Genomic DNA, 15746 nt, shown 5'->3' with positions numbered 1-15746 from the left:
TAACGTCTTTGCCTGCTGTCTCAATCTCTGATTGACTCTATTGAAATTGGATGGGGAGAAAAAATTGCATTCCATTTATATCAAAATAAAAATAAATCAGGGCAGCATTGAAAGCTTTTCTCTCCATATCACATTTTTCTCCAGTTAGCTGGAACTAAATCCTGTTCCAACATTCCCAAACAGCACCGTTAGTTCCCTCATCCCAGATGTCTCCTGGGACGTGATCCGACAACACAAACATCCCGTAATGGATATGATCAAACCTGGGCTCAATGACTGGAAATGATCCTGCAACCCGCCGCTCAAATGAAGGGTCTGATCTTATAACCAGCCCCAATGTCACTGATTCAATTCTCTTTATTTGACTTCCCCTCCAGATGGTGTTGCTTGGTATTTACTAAGACATTATGTGGTAACAATTGGCACGCTTTGGAACTAAATACAATGTAATGGCTCCTATTTTAATGAATCCCAATTAAACAAAACAGTAATTAGTTTATAATTACCATGTAATTGCCATTTATTTGACATTGTGATTTCTAAGTCGGTAAAGAGCGGACTGTAACAAACTATCCTTCCACCTGCTACCGTCACATTATGGGCATGACCTTAGTCACCTCTAGTGTGATGGAAATGACCCTGAAACCTGCCTGAACGTGAATGTAATGATCAAAGGAACTCCAACAAGCCCACGGATCCTCAGATCCCACATTATCGTATAACCTGAACTGACAAGTGAGTAGAACTGTTCGCCCAGCTCTCAGATACGCTCCTTTCTACACATCATATGGAGCCGGGCCACGTAGAGAGCAGCATGGACCTCACCACAACTCCATGGAGTGGTTATATCATCATCCCTCCTGCAACCACGACTAGCTGGATAACCGCCTCTCTACATCAGATCTCTCCAAGATCTCTGTTTCCGTGCACGCTCTGTATGATGCTGGTAGACATTTCATTGTGGTTGTGTCACATGACAGATGCCACTTGTGACATTGGCCAATCATGAGTGCAATGTTGATGTGAGCGTGTAGTGCTTTTTCATTCATTTATCTATGTGAGTCCCATTGAGATTGCCATCTCTTCTGTAAGGAAATCCTTACACACCTATGTGCAGATGTATGAGAGTATGCACTCACTTCAAGGTACATTTGCACTATCACTGTGGGACCATTTGGATGTGTTCTCACCACTGAGGGCAGGGCCGAGCCTGGCTGGACCTTTCCACTTCTGACCTGGCGGAAGGCGATCCTCTTCCTCCTTTTCCTGAGGAAGACGTAGATGCGGACGTACACCAGCAGGGTGACAGTGAAGGGCAGGTAGAAGGACACCACCGACGAGTAGATCACAAAGTCAGGGTTGGAGATGGAGCACACCGTCGGGTCGTCTGAGGAAGAAGAAAACAACCATTCGGAGAACACGACCATGGTCTAATTACTAAACACTTACAGTACGCCTCTACCTGATCTGAGCTGAACATCTAGTCCAGTGGTTCCCAAGCTGTGGGTCGGGACCCACCTGTGGGTCGCAGCAAGGTTTCATAAAAATAAATACAAATTGGGGATTGTCACGGATCCCTCCGGAACATTCATTACGCACACCTGTCCCCTACTTCCCACTGATTAGTACTTGTATAAGTGTGCCCTTTGGTTTCCATTGGGCTGTACATTACTGTTACAATGTCCGTTGGTGGTGTGAGTACCTGTGCTGTGTGTTTTGGGCTTTAGTGCCCTTGTGGATTGCGCAGATGATTACGGATCTCGTACCGTGTGTTAATCATTGTGCACTTGTGTTATTTATTCGAGGTACTTCTCGCTCTTTTGTTTGGGTTTCAACCCTGTGTTTTTGTATAGTGTTTGTTTCGTCTTCGTTCCCGTGCCTTTACACGGCACGCCGTAATTTTGGTACAATAAAAAACCCTATGACCCATTCCTGCGTCTGTCTCCCGAATAATTTATACCAGTGTTACAGGGATGGAGAAAAGCTTTCAGTGTTAACTTAAACAACTTAAACCAAATAGAAAATATATAGAAAAGATAATGGACCTACAGTACCAATCAAAAGTTTAGAACACCTACTCATTCAAGGGTTTTCCTTTATTTTGACTATTTTCTACATTATAGAATAATAGTGAAGACATCAAAACTATAAAATAACACATATGGAATAATGTAGTAACCAAAAAAACATTAAACAGGTCAAAATATATTTTATAATTGAGATTCTTCAAAGTAGCACCCTTTGCCTTGATGACAGCTTTGCACACTCTTGGCATTCTCTCAACCAGCTTCACCTGGAATGCTTTTCCAACAGTCTTGAAGGAGTTCCCACATATGCTGAGCACTTGTTGGCTGTTTTTCCTTCACTCTGCGGTCCAACTCATCCCAAATCATCTCAATTGGGTTGAGGTCAGGTGATTGTGGAGGCCAGGTCATCTGATGCAGCACTCCATCACTCTCCATCTTGGTCAAATAGCCCTTACACAGCCTGGAGGTGTGTTGGGTCATTGTCCAGTTGAAAAACAAATGATAGTCCCAATAAGCGCAAACCAGATGGGATGGCGTATCGCTGCAGAATGCTGTGGTAGCCATGCTGGTTGTGTGCCTTGAATTTTAAATAAATCACTGACAGTGCCACCAGCAAAGCACCCCCACACCATCATACCTCCTCCTCCAAGCTTCACGGTGCGAACCACACATGCAGAGATTATCTGTTCACCTACTCTGCGTCTCACAAAGACACGGCTGTTGGAACCAAAAATCGCAAATGTATACTCATCAGAACGAAGGACAGATTTCCAGTGGTCTAAAGTCCATTGCTCATGTTTCTTGGCCCAAGCAAGTCTCTTCTTATTATTGGTGTCCTTTAGTTGTGGTTTCTTTGCAGCAATTCGATCATGAACGCCTGATTTGTGCAGTCTCCTCTGAACAGTTGATGTTGAGATGTGTCTGTTACTTGAACTCTGTGAAGCATTTATTTGGGCTGTAATCTGAGGTGCAGTTAACTAATGAATTTATCCTCTGCAGCAGAGGTAACTCTGGGTCTTCCATTCCTGTGGCGATCCTCATGAGAGCCAGTTTCATCATGGCGCTTGATGGTTTTTGCGACTGAACTTGAAGAAACTTTCAAAGTTCTTGACATTTTCCGAATTGACTGACCTTCTTATCTTCAAGTAATGATGTATTGTCGTTCTCACGCCCTGACCATAGAGAGCTTTTTATTCTCTATGTTGGTTAGGTCGGGGTATGACTAGGGTGGGTCATCTAGGTAATTATATTTCTATGTTGGCCTGGTATGGTTCCCAATCAGAGGCAGCTGTTTATCGTTGTCTCTGATTGGGGATCATATTTAGGCAGCCATTTCCCCTTTGTGCTTTGTGGGATCTTGTTTTTGTGTAGTGCCTGTGAGCACTGCATTTTCTTCACGTTTCGTTTGTTCGTTTATTGTTTTGCTTTGAGTTTCACATAGTAATAAAAGATGTGGAACCCAGATCACGCTGCGCTTTGGTCCAGTTATTATGACGATCGTGACAGTCGTTTCTCTTTGCTTATTTGTGCTGTTCTTGCCATAATATGGACTTGATCTTTTACCAAATAGGGCTATATTCTGTATACCACCCCTACCTAATCACAACACAACTGATTGGCTCAAACGCATTAAGAAGGAAAGAAATTACACAAATTAACTTTTAATAAGGCACATCTGTTAAATTAAATGCATTCCAGGTGACTACCTCATGAAAATGATTGAGAGAATGCCAATAGTGTGCAAAGCTGTCATCAAGGCAAAGAGTGGCTACTTTGAAGAATCTCAAATATAAAATATATTTAGATTTGTTTAACACTTTTTTGGTTACTACATGATTACATATGTGTTATTTCATAGTTGTGATGTCTTCAAGATTATTCTACAATGTAGAAAATAGTAATATTAAGGAAAAACCCTTGAATGAGTAGGTGTGTCCAAACTTTTGACTGGTACTGTATATGAAGCAACTTTTTATAGAGAGGGGAGGGTTAAGATATCATAGGATTTTCCTTTCTATTTTGTATATATGGACATGAAGTTTATGTCATTCAAAGCCAGGGGGATACGAAACCGGTTGAAGAGGAAAACTTCTTTTTTTTAAGGACTGCAACGCAGATCTTATATTCGTTCAAGAAACACATTCATGCAAAGAGGACTATAATTTTGGGGAAAATGCAATCAAATAAAATGTGTCACATGCGCTGAATACGACAGGTGTATATCTTACAGTGAAATGCTTACTTACAAGACCTTAACCAACAATGCAGTTTAATAATTATTTATAAATTGTACCTAAAAAAAAAATACGAATACGAAATATAGATTAATAAAAATCAGTGGGGCAGTGACATTTTCTTGTCCACGGGACTAATCATGCAGCTGGGGTTGCAATTTTAGCACACAATTTCAAAGGGACATTTTTGTTTACTCAGATGGACACTAATGGACATTGGCTAGTAGCGGTCATCAACCACATGGACAGATTATTTGTGTTGTGTAATGTATATGGATACTGTTCTAGTCCTCCAAATAACTTACTTCTTCTGAGAAAATATCCATCCAGTCAGATTATAGTTGGTGGGGATTTTAATATGGTTTATTATAATGAGATTGATAGATTACCCCATAGACCTAACATTGGTGTGAACAAATTGGTGAATTTCTGAAAAAGCCTGGACTTAATTGACATATGGAGAGAAACAACACACACTGAGTAATAGAGATCATTCACTACAATCAAGACCTGACTCACTGGCTAGGGAGGCAGTTTTCCAGGGGTATAGGGGCTCACTGGATAGTGGTTCATTTCAAACTGTGTAGGTGCGAGGGGGTGTGGGTGTGTCTCACCTGTACTCACGTGTCTCACCTGATGTGTTAAATCCGAACAGCAGGGGGCAGGATACTGCAAAGGCCAGGATCCACACTGTCGCGATCATGACCGAGACACGCTTCCTGGAGCTGTGTGTGGTGTTGTAGAGGACAGGCATCACCACCGCTGTGTACCTGGAGATGGATCACACAGACAAACGGGTTATACTAACTAACTAACCCTAACCGTATCCCTGGAAATGGATCAGTCACCACAAACAGACTGGTTATGCTAACTAACCCTGGAAATTGATCAGTCAGGTTATACTGATCTGTAACGAGAGAGAGAGAAAATGTGTAGGTTAAAAATTAGAAGTTAACAGAAAGAGAAAGAAGCAAATGAAATTCCAATGAGCGTGATATCAAGTTCCACAATGGAACAGCAAATGAAGCGCTTCTATATTGAAATTGTTTCACAATTAGTCAATTTGGCAATTCAGCAATAAGGCCAGGAAAGCTTTGATAAAATTCATAAACCTTGTGTTGTATGCCAAGAATGCGTAATGGCTGGTGGCATTGTCATGCTGGAGGGTTATGTCAGGATGAGCCTGCAGGAAGGGTACCACATGAGGGAGGAGGATGTCTTCCCTGTAACGCACAGCGTTGAGATTGCTTGCAATGACTTCAGAACACTTCAGATCACTTCAGAACACTTCAGATCACTTCAGAACACGGCAGATCACTTCAGATCACTTCAGATCACTTCAGAACACGGCAGATCACTTCGGAACACTTCAGATCACTTCGGAACACTTCAGATCACTTCAGAACACTTTCTATCTATTTTGATATATTTATCCTAATATATTGTATTACAGTTTTTTGCGATTGCTTACACACTTGTTGCGGAATTTGGCTCATTGTGTCAAAACTCTACACACAAGCCAAATAAGACACAACACTTGGAGATAAACATCTAATTTCTATGGCAAAATGAAACTCTGCAATCAAAACCTAACAATCCTTTTTCAAAATGGCATTTTTGCAACAAAATGATACACACATGCACCATTTAAATTACTCTTTCAAAGCAGCAACACACTGATGTACTCTATACAAAACACTGCTGTCTTTAGTACTTTGTATACCTTTTTTATTTTCTCATACAGGCTTCTGTGAAATATTGTCCAGTACATCTACTCACATTTCAGTACAGTACAGTAATCAATACAATATGTTACTGTAAACTCACGGAAACAATAATTATTACCGTAAAATTACAGTGCAATGGTAAACAAAAAATATTATTGTAAGGGATGGGGTGGATGGTTTATGGATCCCGCCTTCTGTTAGGGTCTGGCCACATTACCTCATCCACATCACAAGCAATGTCAACCCTGGCTGGGCAACAGGGAAAATATTGCCTTGCCCCATATCCAACCCTGGACTGACCCCACCTCAATGTCTCCGCATGCCTCCTCCGTTGCTTGCAGAAGAGGCAGGCGTGCATGTGGTTGGCGGTCATACACTTTCCAACTCCAAGCCGAAAATAATTCCTCAATCGGATTGAGAAATGGGGAGTAAGGGGGCAAGTATACAACTGTGAAGTTATTGTGGTTGGTGAACCAGTCCCTGACCAGAGCAGCCCGGTGGAAACCAACATTATCCCAGATGACCACAAACCTGGGCTGCTCTGGTCCGTCCTGTACAGCTGCATTATGTAGTGCTTCCAGAAATATGATTATGTGTTGCAGTATTGTAGGGACCCAGGGTGGCGTGGTGATGGAGAACTCCTTGCAGACTAATGGCGGCACACAAGGTGATATTTCCCCCGCGCTGCCCAGGGACATTCACAACGGCTCTTTGTCCTATAACAGTTCGGCCCCGGCGCCTGGTTTTAGCTAGATTGAATCCATCTTAATCAGTGAAAATGAACTCATGAGGCTGTGCAGCTGCATCAAAGTCCAGGACTCTCTGTAACAGAAAATGCATACACTGTCCCGTGAATATGGTGTAACTCAAAACACAGGACTACAATGTCTACATTTTCACACAAGGATTGGGGTGGGATGGGTCAGACACATTCAGTCAAAACTACAAGCTACAGGCAAGGCAGGTGCCTTATTCACTGGGGAGCATAGACCTAATATTGTAGGACATACATTGTATTGTACTGTGATGCAGAATGATGTGCAACGATTACATACGTACTGTCTAGTGTAGAAAGTTGAACACATACCTGTTCTCCAGTCTAAATGTCCGTATTATGGATTCTACTTTGTAGTGTTTCAGGTTGGGCTGAACTCTCTGCCCAGCCTCCTTCATCGTCAGGCCATGATTTATGACATGGTCCACCAAAGTGGCCCTAATGTCATCGGAAATATGTCTACGTCTATTGCCTGGTCCCCTTCTTTGTTCTTGTCCTCCTCCTACTCCTCTCTCTCTCTTCCTCTCGCTTTCACTTCCTCCATGTTTGGAAAGTCCTCACAAAAGAGGTGAGCTTACCGGAGGTCTATTTGTAGTGCTAAGGCTCAGACTAATTGGTGTTCAATTACTGTATAAATATTTTCATGTGTGTGTGTGGGTGTTGCCAATTTCAGGTATGTTTTGCATTTTGAATAGAAGTGTTTTCTTGATCGAAGTGTCTAATGTAAGAAACAGTGTGTAGTGTTTTGTAAGTGTTTTGCAGAATTGCAAACAAAGTGCAAACAAAGTGCAAAGTGTGTTGCAGAATTGCAAACAAAGTGGAAAGCAGAAAATGTGTTTGTACTTTTGGTGCCTTTGTTTAAGACGTGGTTACAAAACGTAAGGCTTTGATGCTTTTGTCGAAGCATTCACCTTCAGTGTGGAAGCAATCGGCAATAACTGTAACAAACTGCATAAACTATAGGACATTATGAATGTACTTAATTTACTGCAAATGTAGCGTAATACCACTGCATTGATGTGTTTTGGGTCCCGCTTTAAATAACATTCAGCTTATAAAGGCTTCATAGATCCTTCATAATGCCGTCATAAGTACTACATAAATGTGTTACAAAGCATCTATAACCATATGTCATGATTTATAAAGTGTTCATAAATGTGGCATAACTGTGTGACATAATCACCAATGTCAAATGTGACATACCCACTATGTTGAATATGATATAGACGTGCTCCGTGATAAGAGTCACTGACTCAAAGCCACAAGAGGGTAGAGCATATTTCAAACATTGCTTGTTAGGGGGAGTTAGTTGCAGAAACGTTCTAATGGTTTAGTGAAGTCACGTTATTCACATTACCCCTAATCGTTTTTCTGTTGTGCTATCTGGGATCCTTGGTACGTCCCTTCCCTAAACCCTAACCCTAACCTTAGGGTTAGGGTTTAGGGGAGCCACCTCCAGGACACCTACAGCACCCGATGTCACAGGAAGGCCAAAAAGATCATCAAGGACATCAACCACCCGAGCCACTGCCTGTTCACCCCGCTATCATCCAGAAGGCGAGGTCAGTACAGATGCATCAAAGCTGGGACCAAGAGACTGAAAAACAGCTTCTATCTTAAGGCCATTAGACTGTTAAATAGCCATCACTAGCTGCGTTCCACCCGGTTACACAACCCTGCACCTTAGAAGCTGATGCCCTATATACATAAATATGAAATCACTAGACACTTTAATAATGTTTAAATAATGATTACATACTGCTTTACTCATCTCATATGTATATACTGTATCATATTCTACTGTATTTTAGTCAATGCCACTCAAACATTGCTCAATGTAATATTTATATATTTCATAATTTCATAATTTTACTTTTAGATGTATGTATTGTTGTGAATAATGTTTAGATACTACTGCACTGTTGGAGCTAGGAACACAAGCATTTCGCTACACCCGCAATAACATCTGCTAAATATGTGTATGTGACCATTTAAATTTGATTTGATTTAACCCTTGCCCTTACCCTAACCTTAACCATAATCATAACACTTACCTAATCATAACCTTAATCTCCCAAAACACCTTCCCCAAGGAGTCTTTTTTTTTTTTTTTTCTCTCTCTTTCTAGGGGTGGATCAGCTTAATATTGCGGAAAGAATGTTGCTTCCAATGTAATTGTCTGCATCATTTCCAATCCCCCATATTTTTTTGGGTAAATATATATATCCATACACGTATGCATACATATACACATATATACATACACATACCTATATAGACATACATACTTTTTTAAAGAGTATACCTTTATTATTATTCCCCGCAAACCCTACCACCGATCCCCCAATTGGAGTAAACTGATAAACATTTCTGTTTTTACCTTCAATTTATACATCTTATACACATTTTACAGACACAGTCTACTTTATAATAGTTCTCTCTTGTTTGTTCTTAGTCCTTCCTCTATTTCTGTTGTCCATCCAGTTTGATTTCCACTTGTAACTGTGCTATTTCACAAAAGCTCCGCACCTATACACATTTCACAGATCCCGTATGCCCTACATTGTTTATCTTGTTATTAGTCCCACCCTTCAGCTCCACTCAACCCTTCCCATCTATCTTCCAACATCATCCATTTCGGATTTTTATTTGCCATATATTTTTCAACTGTGCTGTGATGCTTCACAAAAGATTTGAATCTTCCTATTCTCATAGCTTCCACAGATTGTAAATTAAAAATAAACATTTTTGCTAAAATAATTATTATATTATTGATTGATTGACTATGGCTTTTCAAATCCCCCAGTATTGCTATCTGTAGCGTTAGTTCTACGCAAATGTTGCAATTCTTCAGCCATTCCTGGACCTGTGACCAAAAACGAGCTACATACGGACAATACCAAAATAAATGATCTAATGACTCTGCCTCCTCACAGCAGAATCTGCAGAGCTGGGAAGATTGTATCCCCCATATATATAACATTCTATTAGTTGCAAGAATTTTGTACAGTAATTTAAATTGAAAAATTCGAAGTTTTGAATCCGGCGTTGTTTTGCGTATCAATTCATAAACCATGTGCCATGGAATGGGTACATCGAAAATCTCTTCCCAACTATTTTGCAATTTATATGGCACAGCTGTCAGTTTTTTGGTCCTTAAATTAAAGTGGTATATGTTTTTATTTATCACACTTTTCTTTAACCATTTATGTTCTTTAATATAGGGCCGACATACAAGTTCCTTACTTTTTTCCCCTTCTACTTGCCTCTTCCATTTTTGTGGTAATGCTGCAATTAATTGGTTGTAATTTTGGGTAGAGCAGACATTTCCATATGTCTGTGTTAGCTGCATGTGTGACATTACTCCACCAGTCCTATTTATGATATCATTCACAAAAATTATACCTTTTTTAAACATTTCTTCGATAAATACAGTTTTTTTTATCAATTACTATATTTGAATTTAACCACAATATTTGTTGTACTATTTGTTCCGTCCTTTCAGGTGGATTAAACTGAAATTGCAACCAACTTTCTAAGGCTTGTTTAAAAAATAAAGATATTTTGGAGATTATTTCCTTTTCAAACAACCGAAAGTGAGCAGGTGTAATCTGAATAAAGGGAAAAAGGCCCTTCTTGAACATAGGATGAGACATTCGTACCAATCTACTAGAGAACCAGTTTGGATTTAAGTATAACTTTTGTATGACTGATGCCTTTAGTGAGAGGTCTAATGCTTTAATATTTAATAATTTCTGCCCTCCGAATTCATATTCGTTATATAAATAGGCCCTTTTAATTTTATCTGGCTTGCCGTTCCAAATAAAATTGAATATTTTTTGTTCATATAATTTAAAAAGCAGGTCACTAGGTGTAGGCAAAACCATAAGCAAATAGGTAAACTGTGATATGATTAAAGAGTTAATCAGGGTGATTTTCCCACAAATAGACAGGTATTTTCCTTTCCATGGTAGCAAGATCTTATCTATTTTTGCTAACTTTCTATAAAAATGTATTGGAGTGAGATCATTTCTTTCTTTTGGGATTTGTATACCGAGTATGTCCACATCTCCGTCAGACCATTTAATTGGTAAACTACATGGCAATGTAAAATGTGTATTTTTTAGTGATCCAATACGTAATATGGTACATTTATCATAATTTGGTTTTAATCCAGAGAGGATAGCAAATGTATCTAGATCCTCTAAGAGGCCGTGGAGAGACTCTAGTTGTGGTTTTAAAAGAAAACATGAATCATCAGCGTACAATGACACCTTAGTTTTTAGGCCCTGGATTTCTAATCCCTTAATATTAATGTTTGATCTAATTTTAACAGCTAACATTTCGATGGCAATAATAAATAGATATGCCGATAGTGGACAACCTTGTTTTACTCCTCTAGATAGTTTAAAACTTTCTGAGATGTAGCCATTATTTACTATTTTACACCTAGGGTTACTATACATAATTTTAACCCATTTTATAAGAGATTCCCCAAAATTGAAATATTCTAGGCATTTATATATAAACTCCAGTCGTACTTTATCAAAAGCCTTCTCAAAATCAGCTATGAAAACCAGGCCTGGTGTCCCCGATATTTCATAGTGTTCTATTGTTTCCAGTACTTGCCTTATATTATCTCCAATGTATCGTCCATGTAAAAAACCTGTCTGATTAGGATGAATAATATCTGACAAAACTTTTTTTATTCTATGCGCCAAGCATTTTGCTAGGATTTTTGCATCACAACACTGAAGTGTAAGAGGTCTCCAATTTTTTAAATGGACTGGATCTTTATATATACCACTTGGGTCCTGTTTCAGTAATAATGATATCACACCTTCTTGTTGCGTGTCTGATAATCTATCATTTATATAGGAGTGGTTAAAACAAGCTAATAATGGTCCTTTGAGTATATCAAAAAAAAATTGTATACTTCCACTGGTATGCCATCCAGCCCTGGAGTTTTCCCATCCTTAAAGGCCCCAATTGCATCAAGTAGTTCCTCCTCTGTAATTAGGCCTTCACATGAGTCTTTCTGTACAGATGTTAATTTTACATTATTATTAGGAAAAAAATCCATACAATTAGTTTCAGTTAGTGGAGATGGAGGAGCCTGAAACGAAAACATATTCTTAAAGTACTTTACTTCCTCTTTCAAAATATCATTTGGTGAATCATGCGTGACTCCATCATTTGTAACAAGTTTTAATACGTTTTTTTTGGTAGCATTTCTATATTGAAGATTGAAAAAGAATTTGGTGCATTTTTCCCCATATTCCATCCAGTTCGCTTTATTTTTATAATATATTACACTGGATCTTTCTTGAATAAGTTCCTCCATTTCTTTTTGTTTTTACTCTAACTTATTCTGTGCCTCTATGGTACCGTTTTTATTGTTATCTAACTGTACTGTTAGTCCTTCAATTTCCTTTGTTAATATGGACTCTTTTGATCTAAATTGCTTTTGTTTTATAGATGAGTACTGAATTGCATGGCCTCTAAAGGCACACTTAAAAGTGTCCCATACAATATGGGGATCTGCTGTACCTATGTTATGTCTAAAAAAGTCAGTTATAAATTCTTCTGTCCTAGTTCTAAACAATTTATCATCTAGTAGGCTTTGATTAAATTACCAATATCCTCGCCCACGTGGAAATTCTGTAAGAGTAATATATATGCCAATTATGTGATGGTCCGACCGCATTCTGTCCCCTATCAAACACTTTTTAACTTTTGGTGCCAGAGAGAATGATATAAGAAAGTAGTCAAGGCGACTAGCTTGATTAAGCCTCCGCCATGTATATCTCACTAGGTCAGGGTATTTAAGTCTCCATATATCCACTAATTCCAATATATCCATGACATTCCTGATTTCCTTAAGTGCCTGAGGGTGATAGTTTGTAGTGTGATTTCCTTTCCGGTCCATAGAGGTATTTAAGACCGTATTAAAATCTCCCACTATAATAATAGAGTCTAGTGTTGCTTGTAGAGTTGATACATTCTTATATATATTGTCAAAGAAGCTTGGATCATCATTATTCGGACCGTATAGGTTAATAAGCCATATATGTTTATTGTCCAATAACATATTTAAAATAATCCATCTACCTTGAGGATCTGTTTGGACAAGTTGCACATTTGGATCAAAATTATTGTTAATTAAAACCATCACCCCTTTTGAATTTCTTTGCCCATGGGAGAAATATATTTCGCCCCCCTAGTTCTTTTTCCACAAAACTTCATCTAAAACTGTCGAATGGGTTTCCTGTAAACAATAGATATTATAATCCTTCTCTTTTAGCCAGGCAAATACTGATCGTCTTTTCTTATTATCTGCTAAGCCATTACAATTGTAACTGGCTATACTTATTTCACCACTTACCATAATGAGACACACCTTTCAATTATTTTTATCAAAATATATGTTTGTAAACGTCCTATTAAAAAGTAACATAATGATTGAGTGTCTATATAGTTGTACCATGATATTTGCATTTCTACTAAGTAAACCTCCAATTGGTCCCTACTATTCCACCCGCTAAAAGCCCTCATCGCGAGTTGGGTTGTCATCCCAATGCCCGGCAGACCACCCTCGACCCCCTGTATCCCATAGCCCTGGACCGACTGGGATCCATCCTTTGAAAAGAGCACACAGTGCCATTTACCGAATTGAAGCAGATCCATTGCCAAATGCATTTCCATCGCCCTCACCTCGATTTGTATTACATATTGCTGTGGATCATCCTCTATAGTCCCTAACATCTTTTACTTCTTCCTTCGCAACAGTTGTGGGATACACACATACACCCACACACATTCAGCCCTTACCCCCACACAACCATAAGCTCACTTTCTCAACAATTGCACCATCCCAGAGCCCAACTCAAGATAGGTCATGATTTACAAATGTACTTGCAGTTGCAGCTGCATGAGAAGGCCTGCAAGACCGCGCAAAAAATGAGCATAAATGTAGAGATTTATTTACCATTGTCACATCCTAGATGATGGAGGTCAAATGTACACCTTCTTCCTGAAACACCCACAATACGGTCATCCGTCATGACCATGTTCCCAAGCATCTCCATGCAGTCCGACTTTGATTTCGTGCCACCAGGGCCACAATAATATACCCCCTCTCTGAATGTCCGAGTGTGACCCCCTCCCCATGGGTTACTGCAGCTAGTGTTGCCAGCACTGCCACTGCCTGGGTGGGGGCACCCCACCGGAATCCCCACCGGCTAGGTACAAGGTCGTCAAGGTTCTCATTAGCAGCTTTGAGAATTTCCTTGTTTATTATGCTCTCCCTTTAGGGGGCTTTGGCTTTGCAGGACCAACCCTGCCAAGCAGGCTCAGAATCTTGAGGGGGCAGTGCTGCTCTTGGTCTCTGACCTCATTTTGGCTGCATACAGACCGCTTACAGCATGCACATAAAACAGTTAGGGTGTCACACCCTGGCCTTAGTTATCTTTGTTTTCATTATTATTTTAGTTAGGTCAGGGTGTGACATGGGGAAGTTTGTGTGTTTTTTGTATTGTCTAGGGTGTTGTATGGTTTAGGGGGTTTAGTAGAGGAGATGGTTTAGTGTTCAGTGTAGGTGTCTAGGAAAGTCTATGGTTGCCTGAATTGGGTCTCAATTAGAGACAGCTGGTTATTGTTGTCTCTGATTGGGAGCCATATTTAAGGCAACCATAGGCTTTAGCTTTTTGTGGGTAATTGTCTATGTTGAACGTTTGTTGCTTGTCCCTGCACTTACGTCATTAGCTTCACGGTCGTTTGTTGTTTTGGTTTGTTTTGTGTATAGTGTTCGTTTTCGTGTTTTTCCTCTCTTCTAATAAAAGAAGATGTATTTTTCACGCGCTGCGCCTTGGTCCTCTCTCTCTCCCTTTGACGATCGTGACAGAATTACCCACCAATCCAGGACCAAGCGGCGTGTCAAGCGGCAACAGGACCCACCTACACAGGATTCATGGACATGGGAGGAGATACTGGATGGTAAGGGACCTTGGGCACAACCGGGAGAATATCGCCTCCCTCGTGAAGAGCTGGAGGCAGCTAAAGCCGAGAGGAGGCGATATGAGGAGGCAGCACGGAAGCAAGGCTGGAAGCCCGTGAGTACAACCCAAAAATTTCTTGGGGGGGGCCTTAAAGGGAGTGTGGCGAAGTCAGGTAGGAGACCTGCGCATACTCCCTGTACTTACCGTGGAGAGCGAGAGTACGGGCAGACACCGTGTTACGCAGTAGAGCGCATGGTGTCTCCTGTACGTGTTCATAGCCCGGTGCGGGTTATTCCACCTCCCCGCACTGGCAGGGCTAGATTGAGGATTGAGCCGGATGTCATGAAGCCGGCCCAACGCATCTGGTCACCAGTGCGTCTCCTCGGGCCGGCTTACATGGCACCAGCCTTACGCATGGTGTCCCCGGTTCGCCTACATAGCCCGGTGCGGGTTATTCCACCTCCCCGCACTGGTCGGGCGACGGGGAGCATACAACCAGGTAAGGTTGGGCAGGCTCAGTGCTCAAGGGAGCCAGTACGCCTGCACGGTCCGGTATTTCCGGCGCCACCTCCCCGCCCCAACCCAGTACCACCAGTGCCTCCTCCACGCACTAGCCCTATGGTGCGTGTCTCCAGCCCTTTACCACCAGTGCCTAAACCACGCACCAAGCCTCCTGTGTGTCCCCAGAGTCCTGTGCGTCCTGTTGCTGCTCCCCGCACTAGCCCTGAGATGCGTGTCCCCAGTCCGGTACCACCAGTTCCGGCACCACGCACTAGGCCTAATGTGCGCTCCCAGGGTCCAGTATGCCCTGTTCCTTCTCCCCGCACTAGCCTGAAGGTGCGTGTCCTTAGCCCGGTGCCTCCAGTTCCGGCACCACGCACCAGGCCTACAGTGCGCCTCATCCGGCCAGAGCCATCCGTCTGCCCAGTGCCATCTGAGCCATCCGTCTGCCCAGTGCCATCTGAGCCATCCGTCTGCCCAGCGCC

The 15746-nt window shown here is 41.1% G+C and overlaps 1 protein-coding gene across 1 annotated transcript in view; it reads right to left on the bottom strand.

Annotated features, from left to right (window-relative positions):
* drd3 (dopamine receptor D3) overlaps positions 1-15746 on the bottom strand; it is a 54583-nt gene that overhangs the window by 13629 nt on the left and 25208 nt on the right. Inside the window, exons 3-4 of the mRNA XM_038973193.1 lie at positions 4895-5031; positions 1191-1387 (exon numbers count right to left, since the gene is read on the bottom strand). Coding sequence (XP_038829121.1) covers positions 1191-1387; positions 4895-5031 — 334 coding nt within the window. The remainder of the gene's footprint in view (positions 1-1190; positions 1388-4894; positions 5032-15746) is intronic.

Source organism: Salvelinus namaycush, chromosome 33 (genome assembly GCF_016432855.1).
Source record: "Salvelinus namaycush isolate Seneca chromosome 33, SaNama_1.0, whole genome shotgun sequence".
NCBI lineage: Eukaryota > Metazoa > Chordata > Actinopteri > Salmoniformes > Salmonidae > Salvelinus > Salvelinus namaycush.
The sequence above is the reverse complement of the archived record's forward strand: the minus strand, read 5'-3'. Positions and strand labels throughout refer to the sequence as shown.